The sequence below is a fragment of the Canis lupus genome, chromosome 23, assembly GCF_011100685.1.
Source record: "Canis lupus familiaris isolate Mischka breed German Shepherd chromosome 23, alternate assembly UU_Cfam_GSD_1.0, whole genome shotgun sequence".
Taxonomy (NCBI): domain Eukaryota; kingdom Metazoa; phylum Chordata; class Mammalia; order Carnivora; family Canidae; genus Canis; species Canis lupus.
Genome location: NC_049244.1, coordinates 28,773,290 through 28,795,982, shown reverse-complemented (window position 1 = coordinate 28,795,982; position 22,693 = coordinate 28,773,290). Strand labels below are relative to the sequence as shown.

At 38.5% G+C, this 22,693-nt stretch overlaps 1 protein-coding gene across 18 annotated transcripts in view; it reads right to left on the bottom strand.

The window, feature by feature from the left end:
* The window catches only part of NEK11 (NIMA related kinase 11), a 255,460-nt gene that overhangs the window by 215,358 nt on the left and 17,409 nt on the right, over positions 1-22,693 (bottom strand). For 13 of the 18 annotated variants that reach the window (XM_038570831.1, XM_038570834.1, XM_038570833.1 and 10 more), the window contains one exon: positions 8,975-9,055. The exons of the other annotated variants lie outside the window; for them this stretch is intronic. In XM_038570831.1, the coding sequence (XP_038426759.1) occupies positions 8,975-9,055 (81 nt within the window). Of the gene's footprint in view, positions 1-8,974; positions 9,056-22,693 lie in introns of those variants that run through there. 18 annotated transcript variants of the gene reach the window in all.

Genomic DNA, 22,693 nt, shown 5'->3' with positions numbered 1-22,693 from the left:
CTTCCAGGCAAGGTGTGAGCTTACACGAGTCATTGTGCTTATTCCTGAACTTGATTATGCCAGTTGTGCTTGTTACCGTAAATTTGTGATTTAGATAAGACAAACTGATGAAGGACAAGTATGAGTGTTATCTTCGTGAGGAAAACTAAGTTAAGTGCTTGCCAAAAAACTTGATAGTGACAAGTTGCAAAAAAAAAAAAAAAATTGCTGATAAGTGATTGACAAGATAGTGCCAAATAGGTGGTTTAAAAATGTAAAACTTGGGATCTCTGAGTGGCTCAGCGGGTTTAGCACCTGCTTTTGGCCCAGAGCATGATCCTGGAGTCCTGGGATCGAGTCCCACGTCAGGCTCCCTGCATGGAGCCTGCTTCTCCCTCTGCCTGTGTCTCTGCCTCTCTTGCTCTCTGTGTCTCTCGTAAATAAGTAAATAAAATCTTTTTTTTAAAAAAAGTAAAATTTGAGTATTCTGAATTCAGACTGAATTTTCATTCCATTTTAAACAAGGTTTACCCGGAAAACAACATATTATGAATGCAGTTTATGCAAAAAAGATGAAGGGACCTCTAAGCAGAAAACATTAGATGTTGGTTGTGCATCAAAAAATTGTAAAAAATGTACAATGATATGTTTTAAGTTGATATAAATGTTTCCATTATGTCATTTGATTTAAAATTTGTTTATTCTGTTTACCCAAGTACCAGCCCCAATCACATTGGATAGGAGAGCTCCTATCATTCTTAAAAACATAATCATACTATGAACTTTTCATTGATTCAAATAAGACTTCTCCTTACTTGTCTCATTGTGGAAGAAATTTCCTAAGGCAATACCAGAGATAGAGTCTTTTTGTCTGTTCAGACTCAGGGCCTCGAAGCTTAGATACTACAGTAAGCACTGTATTATGTAGTTTTTGCCCATTCCATTCCTCAGGGGCAAACATTTCATAAAAATTCTACGTTAGACCATCTGTCCTAGAAGCTGAGACACTATGTAGGAAAACTTAGAAAGTGTCCTTATTTTACCTGATTCATATCAAGTGCTGGATGACATTTGGCTCTTTTTCTTGATCAATAAATGCTTGGTGTTAAGCTTCCATTCTCCAAGATCTCATACGGAGAACCTTCTATTTCAAGAGAGCTGTTACTGGGAAATCAGTTTTCCTAAAACTTGAGTCCTTATAACACTTTATTCATTTTAAATGTTCTTCATGGTATTTCCATTATGAACTCATCCACCCCCACAAGACAACCACAGCAGGCACTGGCTGCATTAGGAAGGATGGCCCCGCACCAGGAGCCTTACAGGCCCTGCTCTGCCATTTACAGGAGTCTTTAACTAGGACTGCAATTTAGAAAGTTGGAACATTTGGTTCCCTTCCCCTAATGGGGTTTTCACATTGGTTTTGTTAGGTAATCAACACCTTGCCATGAAGTGTATTCTACAGAAATGCTGGCTTGGTAACATTTTCTCTAAGAAGACAGTTACAGCAAGAATTTAGTTAAAAGTGACCTCATGTTATTAAGAGTGGCATCTCAGACTGTTAGTGTAGTAAAAGGAGCTTGAAATGACATCTGCGGCTATGTTTTTCTGTAACTTCTGAAGATTAGCACACAGCAGGCAAAGCTCAGTGACATCTTCATAGTGCTTCTCCAGTAATTTACTGTGCCAGCTAACATGCAGTTGTAAAAGTCACAGTGGTTAAGCATGACAATAGAAAGCCTTACACAAACGTGTAATATTCTCTTGCTGTGAAGGAACAAATGTTATAAAAAGCTTAAATATACTTATTTTTCCTCATAAACATCAACTAGTGTGTAACAGAGCATGAGATTTTACATATAGTTACCTGAGTCCTGTCTGGCAGCCTGATGATAAAGCATAAAATCTCATTTGCCCACAGCTTAGCAGAGGAAGGTAGGGCTATTAAGACAGGTGATATCTACTATAATCATCTCTAGCTGACGCAGAGACCTTCTACTTTCCTTACCTAAAATCGTGTCACTGAACTGACAGAGGAAACTCTCACTGCATATCACTTAATATGAGATCAATATCAGCTGAAGACAGCATGGAACCTTACCAAATCAAGGACACCTTGTCACCTGCTTGGTGATTCTCAGCCTGTCCACTCTTAAATAACATGACAGATATTTATTTTATCAGAATCTCAACTGTTTGGGAGAAACTTTATGACAGAAGCAAAAAAAAAAAAAAAAAAAAAAAAAAAAAACACCACCACCAATAAACAACAAACAGGCATCCCTGCAGACTCACTCAATCTGCAAACTTTCTGTTCTTTTTCCCAAGTGGCATGCTTCTTTCTTCCTAGAATCAGCAGCAAACTGATAAACTTTGGAGAGTGATTCTGGAAACCTGGGTTAACTACCACTAACTTCATTCCCTTCAAATTCAGCCACTCATCATATAAATGAGGCAAATTATATTTTTGAGATGTTAAGCAGGGCTTCTTTTTCCCCAAATTTCCTCTTATTCTTTCAGGTGCCCCTCATTGAAGCAGCAGCATATGCTGCCTCAGGAAAAAGAGGACATCTCACAAACTACATAGAATAAGTCAAATTCCTGGCTTTTTAAAAAAATTTTATTTATTTATTCATGAGAGACATGGCGGGGGGGTGGGCAGAGATACAGGCAGAGGGAGAAGTAGGCTCCATGCAGGGAGCCCGACATGGGACTCAATCCCGGGTCTCCAGGATCAGGCCCCGGGCTGAAGGCAGTGCTAAACCGCTGGGCCACCGGAGCTGCCCAAATTCCTGGGTTTTTTTATTTCAAAGGAGAGACCAAGGCTGGAGTAAAGGTATGGAAGAACACCTGGCTAGTCGCCGAGTACTTTCCCTACCTCCAGGTGAGAAAGATGCTCTGGACCTGATAAAGGGAAAGCTGGGTATTGCTGAGCCCTTAAAAACAGTTCATGTCTTCTAGGCTGGGTCCAGAGAGGAGGGTAAGAACAGAACTCCAAAATGGGCAGATGAGCCTGAGGGCAGAAGAACTGTGCACTCTTTCCAAAGTAGGGCGTAGAAAAAAGAGCAGGACCCTCATTGTTTCTTATGTCCATCAAAGGGTAGGAGTGAGAAAAGGTCTTCAAGGAGCAAGGAAGCTGATGAGCCAAAGAGAGTTTTAGAATCTTCTGTATCCCATTGAGCATGAAGAGCAGCAGAATGACATCCCATGCAGCTACAACCATCTAGTGAGGGCTAATCAACTGGTAGTGGTGAAAGTATTTGCAGTTAGTCTAGAGATAACTAGCTGTGGTCCCTTCCCTTGTGATTTAACCATCAACCAACCTGCATCACATGCATTTTGTAAGCACTAACTCTGTGTCTATGGTATAGCAGGCACTGGAGATTTACAGGCCCTGCTCTTGTGTCTACTGGGGAAGACAAATATTAAACAAATAGAAAAATATACCTGAGTGTTCAAAAATACATATATTTTTTAAAACTTTAAATCGAGATGAATGCTATAAAGTTGGGGTAAATGACATCTGAGGCTCTCCTTATTCAAGGTGTTATGTCTTATGTCTCTTTAATATGACCATCACCTACTGCAGCCACTGAGGGCAGAGCCAAAGGAAATAGATTTCGACCTCAGCTTAGGTGAGGGTAGTTTTCTCTTTACTGTTTGCTTTTCTGTTGATTCAATATTCACCTGTTTAACAAAGAGAGAATATTAAATCTGCTCAAGACTTTTTGGGGAGGGAGACTGGTTGATTAACTTATTGATTGATGGATTGCTTTATATTTTAATCCCAGGTAGTTACATAAATCTGCTCAGGCCTTTTAATAGAATTTCATCCATCTAGCAAGGCAGCAATTATGTTAATCTTCTTTCTTAACTGGTAAGCTCTCATCTTTTCTAATTTATAAGGAAATACAGTATCCTTATATACAATTTTTAAACAAAAAATATTACCCACAATTCACCATAGAGATAATCAGCATTAATAATTTTGTGTATTTCCTCCCCATATTTTTGCTACACAGGTTTTTTTTTTTAATTTTTATTTTTTTATGATAGTCACAGAGAGAGAGAGAGAGGCAGAGACACAGGCAGAGGGAGAAGCAGGCTCCATGCACCGGGAGCCTGATGTGGGATTCGATCCCGGGTCTCCAGGATCGCGCCCTGGGCCAAAGGCAGGCGCTAAACCGCTGCGCCACCCAGGGATCCCTACACAGGTTTTTTTAATAGCAGATGGCAAATAGTTTGCACAATTTGCCTGCTGCTATTTTCACGAGACATTATCATAACAGAAACCTGTCATTTGTGGCTACCCTGCATCTTTAGACAGCATCCCTTTATTGCAATAGATTCCTGGACTATTGGTCCTGTCTTCCTCAGATAGATAAAAAACACACAAAAACTGACAAGGAAACAAACCCCACATTTCCCACCTCCCTTGAGTTGGGTTATCAGGTGTGACCTACATTCCGCCAGTAAGCTGCACCCACCCGGAACTTTGCTTTGGGTGTGAGCCAGGTAAAGAAACAGGCTGGGCACAGGGTCTCCCTTTTGTTAACACAGGTGTCATAAGAAACAGCATGGCCCTAAAGGAAGAGACAGCAAGCCACATCAGTGGCATGGTTCTGGCTAATACTCCTGGACATTTAGCTGTTAGCTTGCTCCCCAGCCCTCTTGCTGCTGCTATGAGCTGTTTTCTGGAATAAATCCTTTTCTGCTTAAACCTCAGAAGGTGGCTGCTCTTATCTGTACCTGGGAGTCCTGACCAGTGCGATAGGCACATTCATGTGTTACTACAAATCACTGTAAACACTTTGGGGTCATGAAAACTGAACAACCAAAATGTTGACTCACTTAAACTAGCTTTTATTTACTGATTCAAGTCTTAAAATGTAGACTCCTCTAAGAGATTTAAGGCCACAGTATTTCTTACTCTTTTAGGGGTAGAAATATGATGAGAGTATAAAACATCCTTTTTAAAGTTATTTTATACTCTTTAATATAGTGTATAAAAAGGACAAAAAATATATAGTGGCAGAAAGTGATACTGATTCAAAAAAGTGGTACATTGGTTAAAAAATGGAAACACCAAAAAAAAAAAAAAAAAAAAAAAAAAAAAAAAAAAAAAAAAATGGAAACACCAAGAACTAAAGTTACCTAAAGGAGTAGCTGAGGGCAGCCCTGGTGGCTCAGTGGTTTAGCGCCGCCTTCAGTCCAGGGCGTGATCCTGGAGACCTGCGATCGAGTCCCACGTCAGGCTCCTTGCATGGAGCCTGCTTCTCCCTCTGCCTGTGTCTCTGCCTCTGTGTGTGTGTGTGTGTGTGTGTGTGTGTGTGTGTGTGTGTCTCATGAATAAATAAATTTAAAAAAAAAACTTACCTTAAAAGAAAAAAAAATAAAGATTTAAAAAAAAAAAAAAGGAGTAGCTGAAAAAAAATTTGTAGAAGCTACTGGAGAGTACACCAGGATGGAATTTTATTTTATTGCAGTTGTTTATTCTCTCAGCAATTAAAAGAGTATACTTTAACATCTGTGTCCAGAGAAAAAAAAAAACTTCTTTTACAGGTCACCATCATATGCCATAATCTATGAGCTGCTTTTGTTTTTAACCATTAAATTCCTGATCCCAGCTCATTTGGGGGCTAGAACTGTCTGATTCACCTGGTCTTTTCCTCTCCACCCCTGATCACAAGCAGTAGCAGAGTTTTGGGGGCTAAAATGGCACAATGGTGTAGTGTAAGTGCCCATGGTAGACATCAATACTGAGGAGCAGAGCCTGATTTCAGACTTTAAACAAGGCCCTGGGGAAGCCACTACCAAATACCTTAAGATAGGAAATTCACAGTTCTGTTACATGACCAGCTATTGACCTCCTTCTGTATGTCAAAACATCATGCCATACCCTGGGGATATAAGGATAAGAAAGATAAACCTCTTGCCCTGGAAGAGAGCTCAGTCCCATGGGAGAGGCCAACAAGTACAAAATAGTTGAACAATTTCATGATAAATGCTATAATAAAGCCTAGTGTCAGGTGGGAATCCCTAATTGTTCCTTGAGGAGAAAAGAAAAAGCAAAATCTCTAACTAGCACATCCCAGGATGTACACTTTTGCACCTGCAAACTACTTTGTACTATGCGGAATTAGTCTGTCTCTAGGTAGATCCCAAGTAACAAAAGAAATGAACTTCCCTTCTTAACTATTTGCCCTATGTATATCAACACCCAGGAGAGGAATGTCCTTATTTGCATCATTAAAATAGTTTATGGAAGTTAATAAGTATGTGAGTTTTTTTTTAAGAGAACTACTTGCAAAAACTTAATTTCTGTATCTATGTATCATTCTTTAGATACTACACATGCACACACACATACAACCAGAGAATGTATTATGGAATGTGGAATGAAAATGTAGGGATACTTCTTAAAAGATCTATAAGACTAACAGGCTCATAAGCCACTCTTTTCTTCCTTCCTCCTCACTGATCTATCCTCAGTTTTTATCCAAATATGTTTTATATAATAAGATTGCAAAAGTAAATGTGAGGCATCATCCCATTAAGCCATGCTCTGCTCTAGAGGACTCTCTTAGTTTGGGGTCCCCAGGAAACACACCCTGAGACAAAGATTTGTGTACAAGTGTTAAATGAAGCAGCTAGAAGGAGTGGGGAAGCTGATCAAGGACATATTACCACATTGGTCACCACTATGGGCAACTGGACCTTAATTCTGTGAAGGAACCCTGGAAGCTAGTGTGGAATAAGCACCTCTGGGTCTCCCTGCTATTTTCTGTGAGAAAGACAAAATACTCCCTAATAGTATTAACTCCCCCACTCTCTCACCCTGCCAGAGCACGGGCCCTAATGGCCAGATAGAGGCCTTAGGCACCACTGCAGGTGCTGGCAGTTGAAGACTGGCTCCATGCACAGGAAACACTAACTACCCAAGGGATATGGATAGGGCACCAAGCCTATCTTCCACAGGCATAAAAATATTTCCTCCATTTTAAATTCTGGTCGATTTTATCTATATCCTAAAGATGGCTAAGATGTAGTGATTCTTACAAAGTTAATTTATTTTTTATTGGTGTTCAATTTACTAACATACAGAATAACCCCCAGTGCCCGTCACCCATTCACGCCCTGATTCCTACAAAGTTAAGTGTCTTTAGTAGTGAATAATGAAACCGAAAACCAATTATAACCTATAGCTAAATTCCATTTCCTAAGCTTTTCAAGACTAATTTCATTTACAAACACATTAACAGTGTATAGGAGTATTGCATACAGATGACAAGCAAAGAATAAATAATTAATAATAACCAATAATACAGACAATAAACAAAGAAAAAACAAATAAGAGTAGAATTATTTCAGACATATTAGTTTAGCAAATATGCTACCCTGGCTCCTATCTAGATTATATTGTCGTTTGTGGTGACAACTTCCATGCTGTGTTTCAATGCTGGTACCATAACAAATTATGCAAGTTGCCATTTATTTTTAAGGAGTAGAAAAGACTAAACAGAGATTTTAGGAGTGGGAGGTTTGAAGACAAATATGGCCCAAATAAAAATTTCTAATAATTATGTGAATTCAATGACGTTTCCCATCTGTATAAATTTTTTTAAAAGAAGAAGTGGCTTGAGCATGTGTTTCAAGGCTGGAAACAGCACTGGTGCTCACTCTACCTTCTCTGCAGAGAATCTCTGGTGTCAGTGCAAGAATAGAACTGCCTTCAGGATGTGTCTTTTCCAGAGGACTCCTTACGAGTCACATAATAAAATGTCTAACTGCTTTGCCCTTCTTCCAGGGGCTTTCTTTTCTCCTGAGCAGAGTTTATAGCCAAGCCAAGAAATCCATGAGTATTAATTAATCAGGTAACTACAAAAGCCAGCATTTGTTTTGGCCCTGCTGAGAAAGCCTGTGTTTGTGGATTCACTACAATGTGTCTATTTCCTCCCACATTTCTAAACCACAGCCTGCATAAAAGCTGCTGAGAATGTCTCACGAAAAACTTCATTGAGAACAAATCACCCTTTAGTCTCATTTTAATAAAAAAATGAGTGGATTCCCTTCTTGGTGGACAGCTTTCTGGAGCTTCTTTCTATAGACTCCAAAAGTACTCCTTACAACCAGGGACGTATTTTTATTTTTTAAAGATTTTTTTTTTTTTTTTTAATTCATGAGACACACAGAGAAAGGCAGAGACACCGGCAGAGGGAGAAGCCGACTCCATACAGGGAGCCCAACGTGGGACTCAATCCTGGGTCTCCAGGATCACACCTTGGGCTGAAGGTGGCGCTAAACCGCTGAGCCACCGGGGCTGCCCAACAACCAGGGGTGTATTAGGTTCAATTCTAATACTAGATTCAATTTTCCCCTCTCAAAGCCAGTTATGGTTCCTCTTCTCCCTTTTCCTTCTCCCCTATACCTCAATACAAGTGGTCAGGCCATTCTATTTTTCTTATTTATACAGATGAGCCAAGTCATTGAATATTATGGTTTGATTATTTTAAAAGACACAAATGACTGTCTACCCATCTCCCCACACCTCCACCATCATATGCTGTGAAGAGGAGGACAGCGGCACCTGGGTGGCTCAGTGTTGAGCATCTGCCTTTGGCTCAGGTTGTGATTTCTGGGGTCCTGGGATGGAGTCCCACATGAAGCTCCCCATAGGGAGTCGGCCCCGACAACATGGCATTTGTTTAAATAATCTGAAAATGTAATTTTGTCATTAATTCAAAATTCCCAAATGTCAAAATTTTTAGGAGTTATTGAAAAGTATCAGGATTCAAAATGATTAACATTTCGTCAGTGTTCTCTTCTTTCCCTTGGGTAGAGATATAGGAGCTAATAGAGCAAATAGGAGCAATCTAAAATGAGGAGAAAGAAGGGAAAGAATGAAGTAAAGAGCATGAATAATTAAGCAAAAAAACCACAAAATATATCAATCACTGAAGTGAGAAAGACAAAAAAAATTCGTAAAATTTCTGACCTCCTCTCTCTTTCTTCTCCCACCAAATTATGAAAACATATTTCCATACATAGTAATATGTATGCTTTTTTCCATAATTCCCTAGAGATACAAATGAGAGAAAAAATTATTAATATAAGGAATTACTTTGTTTTACACAGTCCAAAGCCTCCAACTTAAGAAATTAAGAATGAAGTCATTAGGTGTTAGAAGCACAAGGTTGATCATTACAATTGTCAAAAGAAGGAAAACAAAGTTCCAAGAACTATAGATGACACATATTCATATTGATGACATTTATGAGACACTTATCTGAAAGTCTTTCTAGACCTCTCCAAGGCTAAGTTAGGGGTCTTTCCTCTAACCTTTCACTGCATCCTGTGACAACATCTATTCTCATATAAGCTCTCTTACTGGACTGCAGGCACCCTAAGGGTCAGGGTCACACTTTATTCACCATAGAACTCCCAGCACCTGGCAGTGGCTAATGTGTTTGAATGGGACTAAGCTTGCATACTACTCACCCTTCAAAGTTCAGCTTGCTCATTACCTCCACCATCAAAAGTGTAACTTTCACAATTATGTACTTTTATGCCTTTCTGTTCATCTCCACTCCCAGACTGAGAACAATTAGATTTCATTCATTTCTGTATCCCCAGTGTCTAGCACAATTCTTGACACATAGTGGATGTTCCATAAATGTTTGACTAGTATCAAAATCAACAACACATGAAGTACTGTTGCAAAGGTAATGGGGATCACATCTCCTATACATGATTTTGCCCTGTATGGAGATATATCTGTTTGTATACTGGGCATCAGTCAGAAAGTGGAAGTTTATAAAAGTCTGCTTCCTAGCATATTTGCTTAACAGCCCTTATCTGGAAGCTGACTTACTTAAGGAAGCTGATCATAACATTAGTATTGACAAAGAAAAATGGCAACCTGGAAAATAATTTTGCACAGATATTTCACATTATCTCAGAAATGATAACACCTGCTGCGATGACCTGGCTCAAGAGAAGCACAAAGCTACCCAGTTTTCCATATCCTGTCCCCTTATTCAATTTCTTTCCCAATTTTGGAATGGGTTTTGTGTACGTATAGAATTTTAAAGCTAGACAAGGACTTCCCAGAGCAGACCAATTAAAGCACCTCAACCTATTAAGGATTTGAGAAGTATTTATCCAAGATTATATAGCATATTACAACAGAGCCACATTTACCTCTTGAAAGAGGAAAGACTACCAATTTCAAAGAACCAACTTTTGTCTTCAAATTTAACAGCTTCCCCTCTCTTGCTTCATTATGAAAATCTTCAGTATCTACTATTAAGACAGTCTACAACTTTTTCATTCCTCAAACCATTTGTCAAAGAACAAGAACTCCTGTTGCCTACTCTTTTATTCCCCTCCTTAGCATTAGAGAAAAAGGGAAAAACAAAACCCAAGAGCCTCTTCATAGTGACTGGAGTAATGGTCTTGCTCTTGATGAGATACCTAATAAGGTTACGTCTGTTTTTCATTAATTGTCATTTGAATGTTATAGACAATCTTACCAATAGTTGGGAGTCTCTGCCACTTACAGAACCCCAGATTTGGACTGAGATGGGATGAGATCATGCAGAAGAGTCAGACAGTGTTTTTCAAAACTTACCTTTCCTAGAAAAGTGGTGAAATCTACATTTTTGAGGCCCTATGGGGTAATTTGTTTGTGCGAGGGAGCCAGTTTTCAAAAAGTTCAATTGCACAATATCACTTGATTCAAAATTGTTAAAAGATGGAGTAGCAATATGCTCTAAAAACAAAAATAAATACTGGTAACATAAGGCTATCCAATAATTACCCATTCACTGTATCACATTTAGTACACTAAGTACTGAGCTTAGAGGAAAGATTCTGTTTATCGTCAGCAACGAAATTAAGGAGCATGACAATGTCAGCAAGGATGTGAAGGAATAATTTACCATAGATAATCAGGTTAGCTTTTGTTATGGTTGTTATATGCTCCAAATTTACAATTAATCTTAGGTTAATATTCAAAATGCAATATTCTAATGCATTTTTCATGTCAGGTTTTTATTTTGAACATGACAGAAAAATACTAGAATTGTGGATTTCAATGAGATGATCAGATGTAATGCCAAGTCTACCATGAAATCAAGATACAGCAACAAACTGAATTTTAAAAGGCAACAAAAACTGATTAGCTCCATTTTCTTGACTGGGTAAAACCAACATAGGATAAACCCTGTATAAAATAAAATTAAATTATGATCAAGGCAAGAAGAAAGTTGGTGCTCCAAGAATAAAATGAAAAAGTAATCTAGGATTTTAGTGAAATAAAGTCCCCTAATTTTATTTATAGCAGGTGCTGGTTGGCTGCAAGTTAACACTGAGACAGCCAAAATTGCAAAAAGTCTGTATTTCTAAATTTCAGTATCCATTTCATCATCATGGTAATCGTAATATATGGACTTAAGTTAAAACTCTAACTATAGCTAGCATAAAGCAGATTACTATATTTAAGATGGAAAGGGAGGAAAATGAAGCTCTGTATTAGCATACTGCCATTAGCAAGCATAAGCAACTGATTCTAGGTCTTACATTTTTGCTGAGTAGTGTTTATGTAAAAAAAAAAAATCTGTTTTTATGCACCAGAAAGCCAAGGCTTAATCTACCAACAGAGCCCAAATTAGAATCCACTACTAGGAAGGATCTGGTTTCCCTGAATGACAGCTCATGGATGTAGTCATTGATTTGCAATGAACAAAAAAGTCACAGGTGGCTGTGTGTAAGAAGAGATGGGGACACATGGTTAGCCTGGCTCTGGTTATACAAGTCTTCATATTTCCAAGTCAAGAGGGTGGACGGGAGCCTGGCTAAATAAAGTGCTTCAGAACTTTTGTGCTTGCTGCATCTCCCGGAGATGGCTGTGCAGAGTTTGTCCCACCTGCTAAAGGAGTCCACAGGAACTCCGCACAGGAGACCACCTCCTCAGGTCAGAGCACAGAGCTAGAAACAGTCTTAGGCATAGTTTTCCACCAGCACCATTTCTAGAGACTCTGAATCTCTAGAATTTATTTAAGGATAAATCCAAGTGTTAAGTTCACACGATGAAAGAAAAATCTGTTAGATTCATAAAGTGTGATATCTGAAGAAGCCTCCAAGGGACACAAGATCCTAGAGTCATGCTTCTCACATTTTACCATGCATACAAATCACCAGGGAATCTGTTCCAATACAGGTCTAGGGTAGGCCTGAGACTGCACATTGCTAACAAGGTCCCAGGTGATGCTCTCTATGTTGCCTGTCCAGGGAGCATAATTTGAGTACTAAGGTTTAGAGTTGGTAGGAGTCCAGAAGACTGTCAGGGTTGAGTGTTGAAGAGCCACAGAGTTCTCTAGAGGCTTGGGGATAGGGTGGGTTTGAAGAGCAGCAAAAATGAGAGGATACATGTTCCCCTCCCACCCCATGATGCATGATTCCCCTCCCACCTCATTGGACAACAAAGGTTTGGAGACTGCTGCTGGTCCGGACCCCTCACTTTACAGATAAGGACATTGGAACACAGAGAGGCTGAGAGACTTGACTACACACCCTCCAGAGAATATACCATAGCCAACACCAAGATGATCCCCAAAGGCCAAAAGCCAGTTTTAAAACATTGTTAGCAAAATCTCCTACATTTTTGGCCCACATTCTAAAGCTGCAGTTTGCACTGGTTTTCTCTTGTGTTCCCGCTAGTGATAAGGTACAGCTGTCCACTGGCCCTTTGAATGTATCTTGTTACATGATCTATTACTTTAATGTATTTATACTCAGCCTCATTCCACAAAGAATTGGACATAACTTACATAATAAAATAGAAAACTGAGACAAGCAAGAGGAGGTAGAACTAAGAAATAGATATACTGACCAAAAATTGTTGTTAGAGTTGAATTTCAAATTTAATTCCAAACTTCCTAGAAAGTATGATGACTACTATTACTATTACTATTGTTGCTGATATGGATGGTGATGTCATAGATGCAAATCTTGCCCACACAAGAGGGTATTTCAATCTCCTGATCCTTTGTGACATAAGCCAGTTTTCATTTTAGACACATAGCAGTGGAGGTGTCCCCCAGGAGGATATCAACGATTCTTTTAAATAGAACTAACTCAGAAACAGAATTCCAACTTACATATGGAATAATGCAGTTTTATGTCTAATTTAAGAAAAGCTTCTCAACTCATACCTTAATTCCAGTTTCTATATTTGGTATATGTGTATAAAGCACCTGCACTGTGCAAGATACTCTACTTGTCCAAGGCATAGCTCTGCCTTTGAGGGGTTTGCAATCCAGTGAGAGGGAAGACAAATAATTAGAAGTTATAAGAAAGCAGCATGTACCTTCAAAGGATGAAATAAGTATCCTAAAAAGAGAACCACCAGCCAAGATATGAGATAATAATAAGAAAACATCAAACTACTAAAATAGTGATACTGGTGTTAATTATGATGATATCAAGTGCCATATAAGAACCAATTATTTGGCCCCCTGTATTGATACTATTATAATCCTCACTTTTGAAATGAAGAAACTAAGATATAGAGAGGTTAAGACCTTCATTTAAAGACATGAAGTCAATTAAGTGGCAAACCACACCCAGTAATAATGAAACTGAGACCCCACTTCTAAATCCTGGGCACATCCCCACTATAGGATCCCACCTTCTGAATTTACAAAGTCAGACCCAAATGAACTACAACTGAGAACACAACTCAAAGATATATTCTCTGCACCACGGTTGATAACCTGAATAACCAGGAAAAAAGGGAGAGGTGCCCTCCTGTACCCCAACCTCTGCAAAGTACATGTTCCAATTTTCATGACAAGAATATTTCAGGAATTGTAGACCATGAAGACTGACATGAATCTCTGGCAAAGTTGAAGAATTGATGATTAAACAGATGGCTTGTGAGCATTTAGAACATGAAGCAGCAGCCAGCAGGGACTCACATGGGTTATGGAAAATAAGCCACATTAAATTAACCTAATTTATTTTTGCGAGAGGGTTATTTGATTGGTTGATGAGAGAGAAGCAATCAGTCATGGTATATCATGATTTCAGCCCATCTGATGAAGTCATGTTAACAGATGTCAACGAGAAGAGTGTTGTGATATCCTTTTAATATGGGAGATAAGGAATCTTCATGTGGATTCATGGCCGGTTGAACAAGCAGACTAATCATGCTGGAGTCTTGGGTCTCAGGCCACTTTGCAGATGTTCCCTCTTATAATGCTATCAGGATCCATCCCTAACAATATCTTCACCAACATTTTATTAATAGCTTGGATGAAGATCCAAAAAGATATATTTGCCAAGTTTGTGGAAGTCACAAAGCCAGGGAGCATAATCAATAGACACAGACAGTCAATTTTTCAAAGTAATTGAAGAAGCTGAAATGTGAGCTAAAACCATCTAAGTTAAATTTTGCAAGACTAAACCTTAAGTTCCATAGTTACAGGTGGGGAAATTAAATTTCCAAATCTAAGACGAGTGAAACCTGGCTTAAGATTAGAATGGCTGACCATTCTGTCGGGAGGAGAATAGCTGACCTCAAGATTCAATATGAGACAATATGATGTGATTGCTAAGAGATCCTGAGATTCCAAGCTGATCATGAAATGTATGAAAAGTTGTAGTATCAATATACTTGGTTCCATCAGGCCTGGAAAATTTATTTCAAAAGGAATATTGTCACCCAAGTCAGCCCAAGGAACGATGATTAAGATGTTTAGGGGGTGCTCAAACCACAGGTTACCCAAGGAACAGAGAAATGAGAAGGGCAGAGCTAATATATTTTGAGCAATAACTTATAAAAATGCTGTGTTAATATTTATATTTAATATTTTTAACCATATAGTATAGACTGATAATTTAAGTAATTATCCAAAGTAAGTGGAGGGGCATCTGTCTTTGGCTCAGGTTGTGGTCTCAGGGTCCTGGGATTGAGCCCCACATTGAGCTCCCTGCTCAGTGGGGAGCCTGCTTCTTCGTCTCTCTCTGCCCCTCCCATCTGCTCACGCCCTCTCTCACTCCCTCTCCCAAATAAATAAATAATCTTTAAAAAAGATATGAATGCAGAAGAGTCTGACTTAAAGCCAAGACGCTATTTCATTATTAATTGAACCTCTATCTAGTAGTTAAGACATTGATAACATTGAGAGCAGATTAGACTAAGAAGGGACTAGATAACAATGTCACACAGTTCATGTACATGCCAGGGTTTCATGCCTTCACTCATTTTATTTCGCTGCCTCTGTCTACCAGATTCATATTCATCCTGTGAGATTTGGCCCCTATGCTCTGTCTTCTACAATGTTTTCTCCATTCCATAAAAGTGGGATAAGTGTATCTCCATCTAATCTGCAAGGGGTTGAAAGTGCCTCTTTGCATCCTTGTTGACATTAGTCTGTAAACTCTTCGAAAGCAAGAGCCATGTACAATTTGTTTTTATTTTTTCTACATAGCAGCTTTATTGAGATATAATTTATCCACAATAAAATTCACTTTTAAAGTGTACAATTCAGTGGTTTTTAGTAGTATACTCCCATAGGTTTGCAATCATCACCACCATCTCAGTTTAGAACATTTTCATCATCATCTTTTTATGGACTAAATTTTTTGTTCCCTGCCCTCCATATTTATATGTTGAAGTCTCAACTCTCAACACTTCAGAATATAATTAGTTATTTGGAAAGAAAGTCCTTAAAGGGATGATAAAGTTAAGCTGAGGCCATTAGGATGGGGCCCTAGTCCAGTATGACTGGTGTCTTTATAAGAGAAATACACTACGGGCTCACGCAGGAGCACGCACATACGACAGAAAGGCCATGTGAAGCAGAGCAAGAAGGTATCCAGCTACAAGCCAAAGACAGGGATCTCTGAGGAAACCTTGATCTTGGACTTCCAGCCTCCAGAACTGAAAGAGAACACATTTCTATTGTTTAAGCAACACAGTCTGTGGTTTTATGTAATGGCAGTCCTAGAAAAATAATATAATCCCCAAAGAAACTTCTTACCCATTAGCAGTCACTCCCCATTCCTACAGCCCACTGTTGTTGGCAATCACTAACCTGTGATTTCTGTCTTTGTGGATTTGCCTATTCTGGATATTTTATATAAATGGATCATACAATATGTGAATATGTGTTCTTTTGTGACTGGCTTCTTTCACTTAGAATGTTTTCAAGGTTCATCCATGTTGGCCTTTTCATGGCCAAAATATATTCCATTGTATAGAGATACAGATATTTACTCACACACACACACACACACACACACACTTTTGGCTACAATGAATAATACTGCTAAGTACTTGTGTACAAGGTTTTGTGTTGACATGTTTTCCTTTGGGTGTACATCTAGAAGTAAGATTGCTACCAATGATTAGAAGGGCCAGTGCTTGGTTTAATATTCTGCTGTCATTGGCTTGAAATTCTTATTAATTTTTAACAAAGGGGACTGTATTTTCATTCTGTACTAGGCCCCACAAATTATGTAGCCAGTCCTGCCTCTTATTCAAGCATAAACACTATTTACAGTCAACTCTTGCTAAACTAACCAATCTCCTTCTTGGTCATCAGGTCAATTTTACTTTTACATATTTGGTAAAGCAAGGGAAGCCTGCCAATCCTCTATGTGTCTATCACTGCCATATATATTCTTAATATGGAAGGGATGATTACAGAGGAAGAAGAGGCCATAGGAACATTAAAGGGAACTGAAACATCTTTTCTGTTGAAGCAAATCAGGTGGTCAGAGCAATCAAACACCAGTGAGGCCACTTAAAAATTAACTCTAGAGTCAATAGAAAAAGCCAACCAGATGGGAATTAACTATATGCCTACTTTGATAAAAGTGCTATTTGACACATATACCTCACATCATGTGGACAGATCTTAATTTGGTTCAGTTCCTGAAAGGACTATATGGAAAAATTAAATGCACACTGACAGAGCTTCAGTGAGTGATAAGACTCTCTAATGGGATTTTTATTACATCTTAAAATCAGGTTTATTTCTTGTGGATTACACTTCTATAATTCTAATTTATGTCAGGGAAATAACAACTATTAAGTCATAATGGTTTTACCCTCTTTAAGAATGTATGTAAGAAACAAAATTAATGTATAAAATAAAATTTCCTCTTGTATTTGAAACTCCAGCTCCAGGAAAACTACTCTGAAATAGAACTGAAGCAACTCATGGTAGTTTCAATGAACTAAAATACATTTTCATAGGAACCAAGAAAAATAATGCTTCTTAAAATACACTGAAAATACATCTTCACTGTCAATTAAAGGTTCTCCTGAACTAGAGATTAGTAATACCTTGTAGTTTATCTAGAATTTTTTTAAAAGCCATTTCAATTGAGTCATCCTTATAGAACTACTGAACAATCAAACAAAGCAATGCTGTTGAAGTACTTTTTCTTTTTAATACTATTATTAATGAGAAACAATATAAAAAGACAAATTTCTGGGATTTCCTGGATCAACTTTGATCAGTTTTATTCTCATAGAAAATTCAGACAAATTAAAATTTAAAACTTCATCTTTAAACAATGAGAATGCGTTTTTAAAATGTAATGGTTAAATCCTTAGTGAAGATCCAAGAAATCTCACATTCGGTCTCAGTTTTCTAGCACACCTTAGATTTGAGCTAAGCACCTCTGCAACATCTCAGCTGTGCCCTGGGACAGCTCCTGTCACCCAAACAGACGTGTCTGTGAGGATCACGGGGTAAAAAGTACAACTGTCTTAGGATCTCAAGTTAGGGGTGACTTCCGTCTCTTGTCAATATTAGAGTAGAAGTTATTTAAGGGAGCTGAGATGGAAATTTCGAGACCTCAAGAGATGGTGATGAGACAATGGGTTTTATTTACATAAAATACAATGATAAACAATAGCTAGATATTATATCAACAGCTTTCAGACCTCTGAAGAGCAGATTCTTGTCTGAATGGCCCTAACCCGGGGCTGGTTTTGCTTTCTCTCAAATGGGGGACCAAGGACAGGAGAGGGTGGCTGCTTCTGCAGAGGGCATCTGTTCTGACCCTCTTTGTTATCTTTTCTCAAGAAAGAAACTAGGAGCCCTTGATGACTCAGCTCTACATCTGGATGTATAACAGCAAGCTTCTCTCTACCTCTACCAGAACTTTACATAGCACACTGCCATCATTTCTGATCAAGAGGGGCTTCACACTAGGGAGTTTCAAACACTGTACATTTTCCCTCACTGCAACACAAAGCCCATATTTCAAGAGAGGGGGCACCCATATCTCTGGGTAACAAGAATAATAAACAGCAGTCACTGCACATTAGATCCATCTGCTCCCCAAAAGAAACCATTAGTGAGGGTGTCTGAAGACCTTCAGGCCCCACCTGGAGGAATTTCCTGAGGGCCTCCATATCACTGACCTTGGCCAGGGAAAAACACACTAAGTGAGCTGGCTACTGAAGTAGAAACAAAAACTTTTCAGGCATCGAATAAATTTGAAGCCTGGAAAACTGAATGACCCTCTGAAAATTCCTAACTCCTGCCATATCTAGGGAGACTCTGTCTTCAAGGGCAGGAACAGGAACAGGGACAGCTGTCCCCTCTTGTCCCCCAGATCTCCCCATCCCACTTCCATGGCGTCAGAAGAAAACTTGAGCACCACTTCTCTCAACACACAGTCATCCTTATTCCCCTATAAAATGGCTCCAACTCTGCAGGAAAAGGAACTGAATAACACAAAGCATACTTGGTCTCTGTGCACTACTGCCCAGACACAGAAACATAAGCATATGGAAAAAGTTTGTGTCCTGCTGCTGGAAAAACAGAAGTATTAGTGATAGGTTTTGCTACAAAATTCCTTCCAATGATCTTTTGTCTTGGATGTTTTTGTCAGTTACTATTTACTATCATCTTAACACCAAACAATACAAACTATCTACTAGTATTTATCAGATAGACACACACCCACTCTCCCTATCCTCTTTCCCTTTTTATTTTTTCCATAGCACTGAATCACATGTTAGCATATGGTTTTATTCATCGTCTCTCTTCACAGGCCCACCAGAATATCCCCTCCCTAAGAACATGATTTGGTTGTGTTTGCTGCTGTATTCCACGCCTAGGACAGCACCTGATATTGTTAGCAATCTACCCATTGACTAAAGGCTGAATGAAGGTGTTCACACTGTAGGTTACTTAAGGTAAAGACCACTTCCTAATTGTTACTGACTGAATGATTCTGTTGCAATAAGTACTTGGCTGATATAAACTAGCCCCCCCCCCCCTTTTTTTGCAGGGTCTGGAGTGATAGATCTTCAAATAAAAAAAAAAAAGAAAAAGTGATCCTTCACCACCCAGGGAACAGCAAGATGTCATGGCTCTATCTCCCAGGGGTGACATGGCCTGGCCCGTTTATTAAGATATCACCTTTACCTGAAGCTAGTCTTTCTGCTACAGTAGAAATAAGGCAAGTTTAACTAGCTTGGAGCAAGGAGGTGGCAGGGATAGGGTGCAATGCTGCCCAAGTGTACCTCTGATGGGTCATTTCAAACAGTGGTTTCACATATTAGGGGACAGTCATCAATCTAAATAATAAAGGCTCTCTCTGGGCCATTTTCAGCAATTCCATGTCTATCAAGTAGGCCCAGATGTCTTTCACTGAAAGAGTAACTCCTCTAGGTTTATCTTTTGCAACAGGGCTTCTCCCTGATAAGTGGCCAAAATGGCCTTTTGTTCAGTGCTGCAGATTCATGAAGTGCTTCAAATGTTGACTGTTGACAAGAGCTCCAAGCCAGATTAAATTCTCTGTTGCATAGACAGTTGGGAAAAATGTTCCCCATACAGCTTTAAATGTATTTCCTATTTCTGGGCCGCCCCAACCGTAATACACTATAAATAAAATTTATATTCTGTAATTATCCTGTGAGAAACATAGTCACAATGCATTGTATTTTTGCATATTAAATTTTTTGGTGTTAAATTTACGTTTAAAACATACCCCATTTTTTGTTGCCCCGTTTTACACCATTTTATATTTAATAGACCTCAGAAGAATGGAAGTGACCCATATCTCTCTCAACCTCTAAGAGACCCTAATCCTTCTCACCTCATGGCCTTTCTAACAGAGGTGAGTTCACATCCTACTTTCAATCCAAATGTCATTCTCTGGAGGAAAATGATGGTAGCTGCTTCATCTCTTAGGCAGCTATTAACTAAATGCTCGTTGAGTGAAACCGCTCTTTGCCATTCTCATGGACAGTAGAATTAAGTTTGGCTAAATTTATGACTTTTTCTTTTGAGACAGAACACACATACATCCTTGTGGTATCCATAAAGTAGGAATGTTCATGTAATGTGAAGATAATAAGAAAAACCAAATCATGCCAGTTAAAATGGTCTGAGGAAATAAAGATTTCCCCAAATTTATTTCTCAGCCAACTTGTGCTTTTCCTAGAAAGAAATTAAAGGAAGAAATTAAAAGTATATTAGTGATCTATTTTTAGCCTCTTATTCATTTAACCAGTGAAATTAAAATATTGGAAGATTGTAATTAAATGAAGATGACATTATGGTCCCTATGGGAAATACTGCCGTGTATTAATAGTTGGTTTGCATGTTACATTACCACCATCTGCTGTTCATGACAATCAGTTTCAAAATAGTGACTTCCCTTCTGATTCCCTTTACTAAATCTTTTGTAAATTTAAATACTACATATGCTTACGACCACTAATTTCAGCATGTAGCCATGGTGTCCAATTTGGGTAGTATTTCCTAAGTTGGGCTCCTCGCTATACTAGTGCTAGTAAGAATAGCTAGAAAAATAGGGAGTTCAGTGGTTAAACAAGCTTGGGAAAAGCTCTTGAAGATTCACAATTTACCCCAGCAGATTTAAGTCCCTCAGTAAAAGAGTCCCTCAGTAAAAACAAACAAAAAATCTAAACAAAACTGGTTCAACTCTGTGGAACCAAATGTTTTCTAAACTTGCATAATCGTGGAACTCCTTTTTACACAGAACACCTTATTAACATTTTCAAAAGTACCAGTGTCTGGTGCTTCATAGCTATAAAATGTTTCATTGTATCAAACGCCTACAACCAAATTGGCTGATTTTACAACATGATGTTTGCCTATAAATAATATGCCATCAAATTTACACATATTTTCTTACATAACCTCCAGGAGACACAGGATGGCAAAGTAACGTTGTCACTATCACTTCACAGAAGTTATTTCAGAAAATGAAAAATCATCCCACCACTCGGCCTCAATAGAAGGTTTCCAGGGGTGCTTCGCAAGCTTTTCCAGCAAAATATCTCTAACAGCAAAGAAGGATAAATTCAGACCCCTGAAATGGGATTGCCAAAGGCAGGACAGGTCTCTGAAATCTCATGCTTTGTTTTAAAATTCCTGCAAGATATAGTGCCATGTTTGTGAAATGACAAATGTTCAGGATTATTCACTGCAACAGTGTTTTTAACAACAAAAGATTAAAAACATCCCAAATGTACGTCAACAGGAAGGTAAATAAATAATAGTATAGCCATATAGTGGAATATACTATACAACTGTTAAAACAAAGAATGGGAACATTCTCTAATACTAACATGGGAAAAGCTCCAAGATATTTTGGCATATGAAAAAAGCACGAAACAGAACTGTGTAAAATGTGAGTTTTTATCAGAAAGGAGCAAAAATAAGAATTCTAGAGTTGCTTATATATGCATATGGCAATTCCAGAAAAATCCATAGGAAATTATTAACAGTGGTTATCTTCTGGGGGAGAGAATGGGAACTCAGAAAAAGTAAGACAGGGATGAAACTTTAAACAGTACATCTTTTTATATCTTCTGAGCCATATGAATGTGTATAACCTATTAAAATTTTATTAAACATTTAAAAGTCATATAAATTTTTTACATTGTGACATATTCACATCTGACCTAAAATTATTTTTAAGTATCCATATATTTTTAGAATAGTAAAACTAAATCCATATTTAAATTCCTGTTTGATGGATCATCTGGGACATCATATATGTAGTTCAGTGTGAAAAGCATGGGTTCAGCCCATTTAAAACTTGCTTGAACACGGATGCCTGGGTGGCTCAGCGGTTGAGCGTCTGCCGTTGGCTCAGGGCGTGATCTCTGAGTCCCGGGATCGAGTCCACATCAGGTTTCCTGCATGGAGCCTGCTTCTCCCTCTGCCTGTGTCTCTGCTTTTCTCTGTATGTATGTCTCTCATGAATAAATAAAATATTTTTTAAAAATTTAAAAAATAAAACTTGGTTGGATAGCCTTCATTCCATTTGAAGAATCAACATACACACACACACAAAAAAAAATCTAGAACCTCTACTAGAAAGTGCTTGCTTAACAGTTTGGGACTTTTATCTTTAAGCTGGGGTTAGAACTCTGACACTCAAAATCAGTACCAACATACTACTGGAAGTGACCACGCAGAAAATGCCACAAAACTGACATGGCAACTCCAAGTGTGAAGCATCACAGATTTCTGCCCATTCTTCCATGCCAGAGTGTTCAAGGGCAAGGCAAACTCCAAGGGCAAACCTCTGTTTTACAGCCCAAAATAAGTGGAATTTCAAACTCTCCAACTATTTTTAACACATTTTTTTAAAGCTTGGTGGTTATTTTAAAAATAGGAATAATCAGTCTTGCTTAAACCAAAAT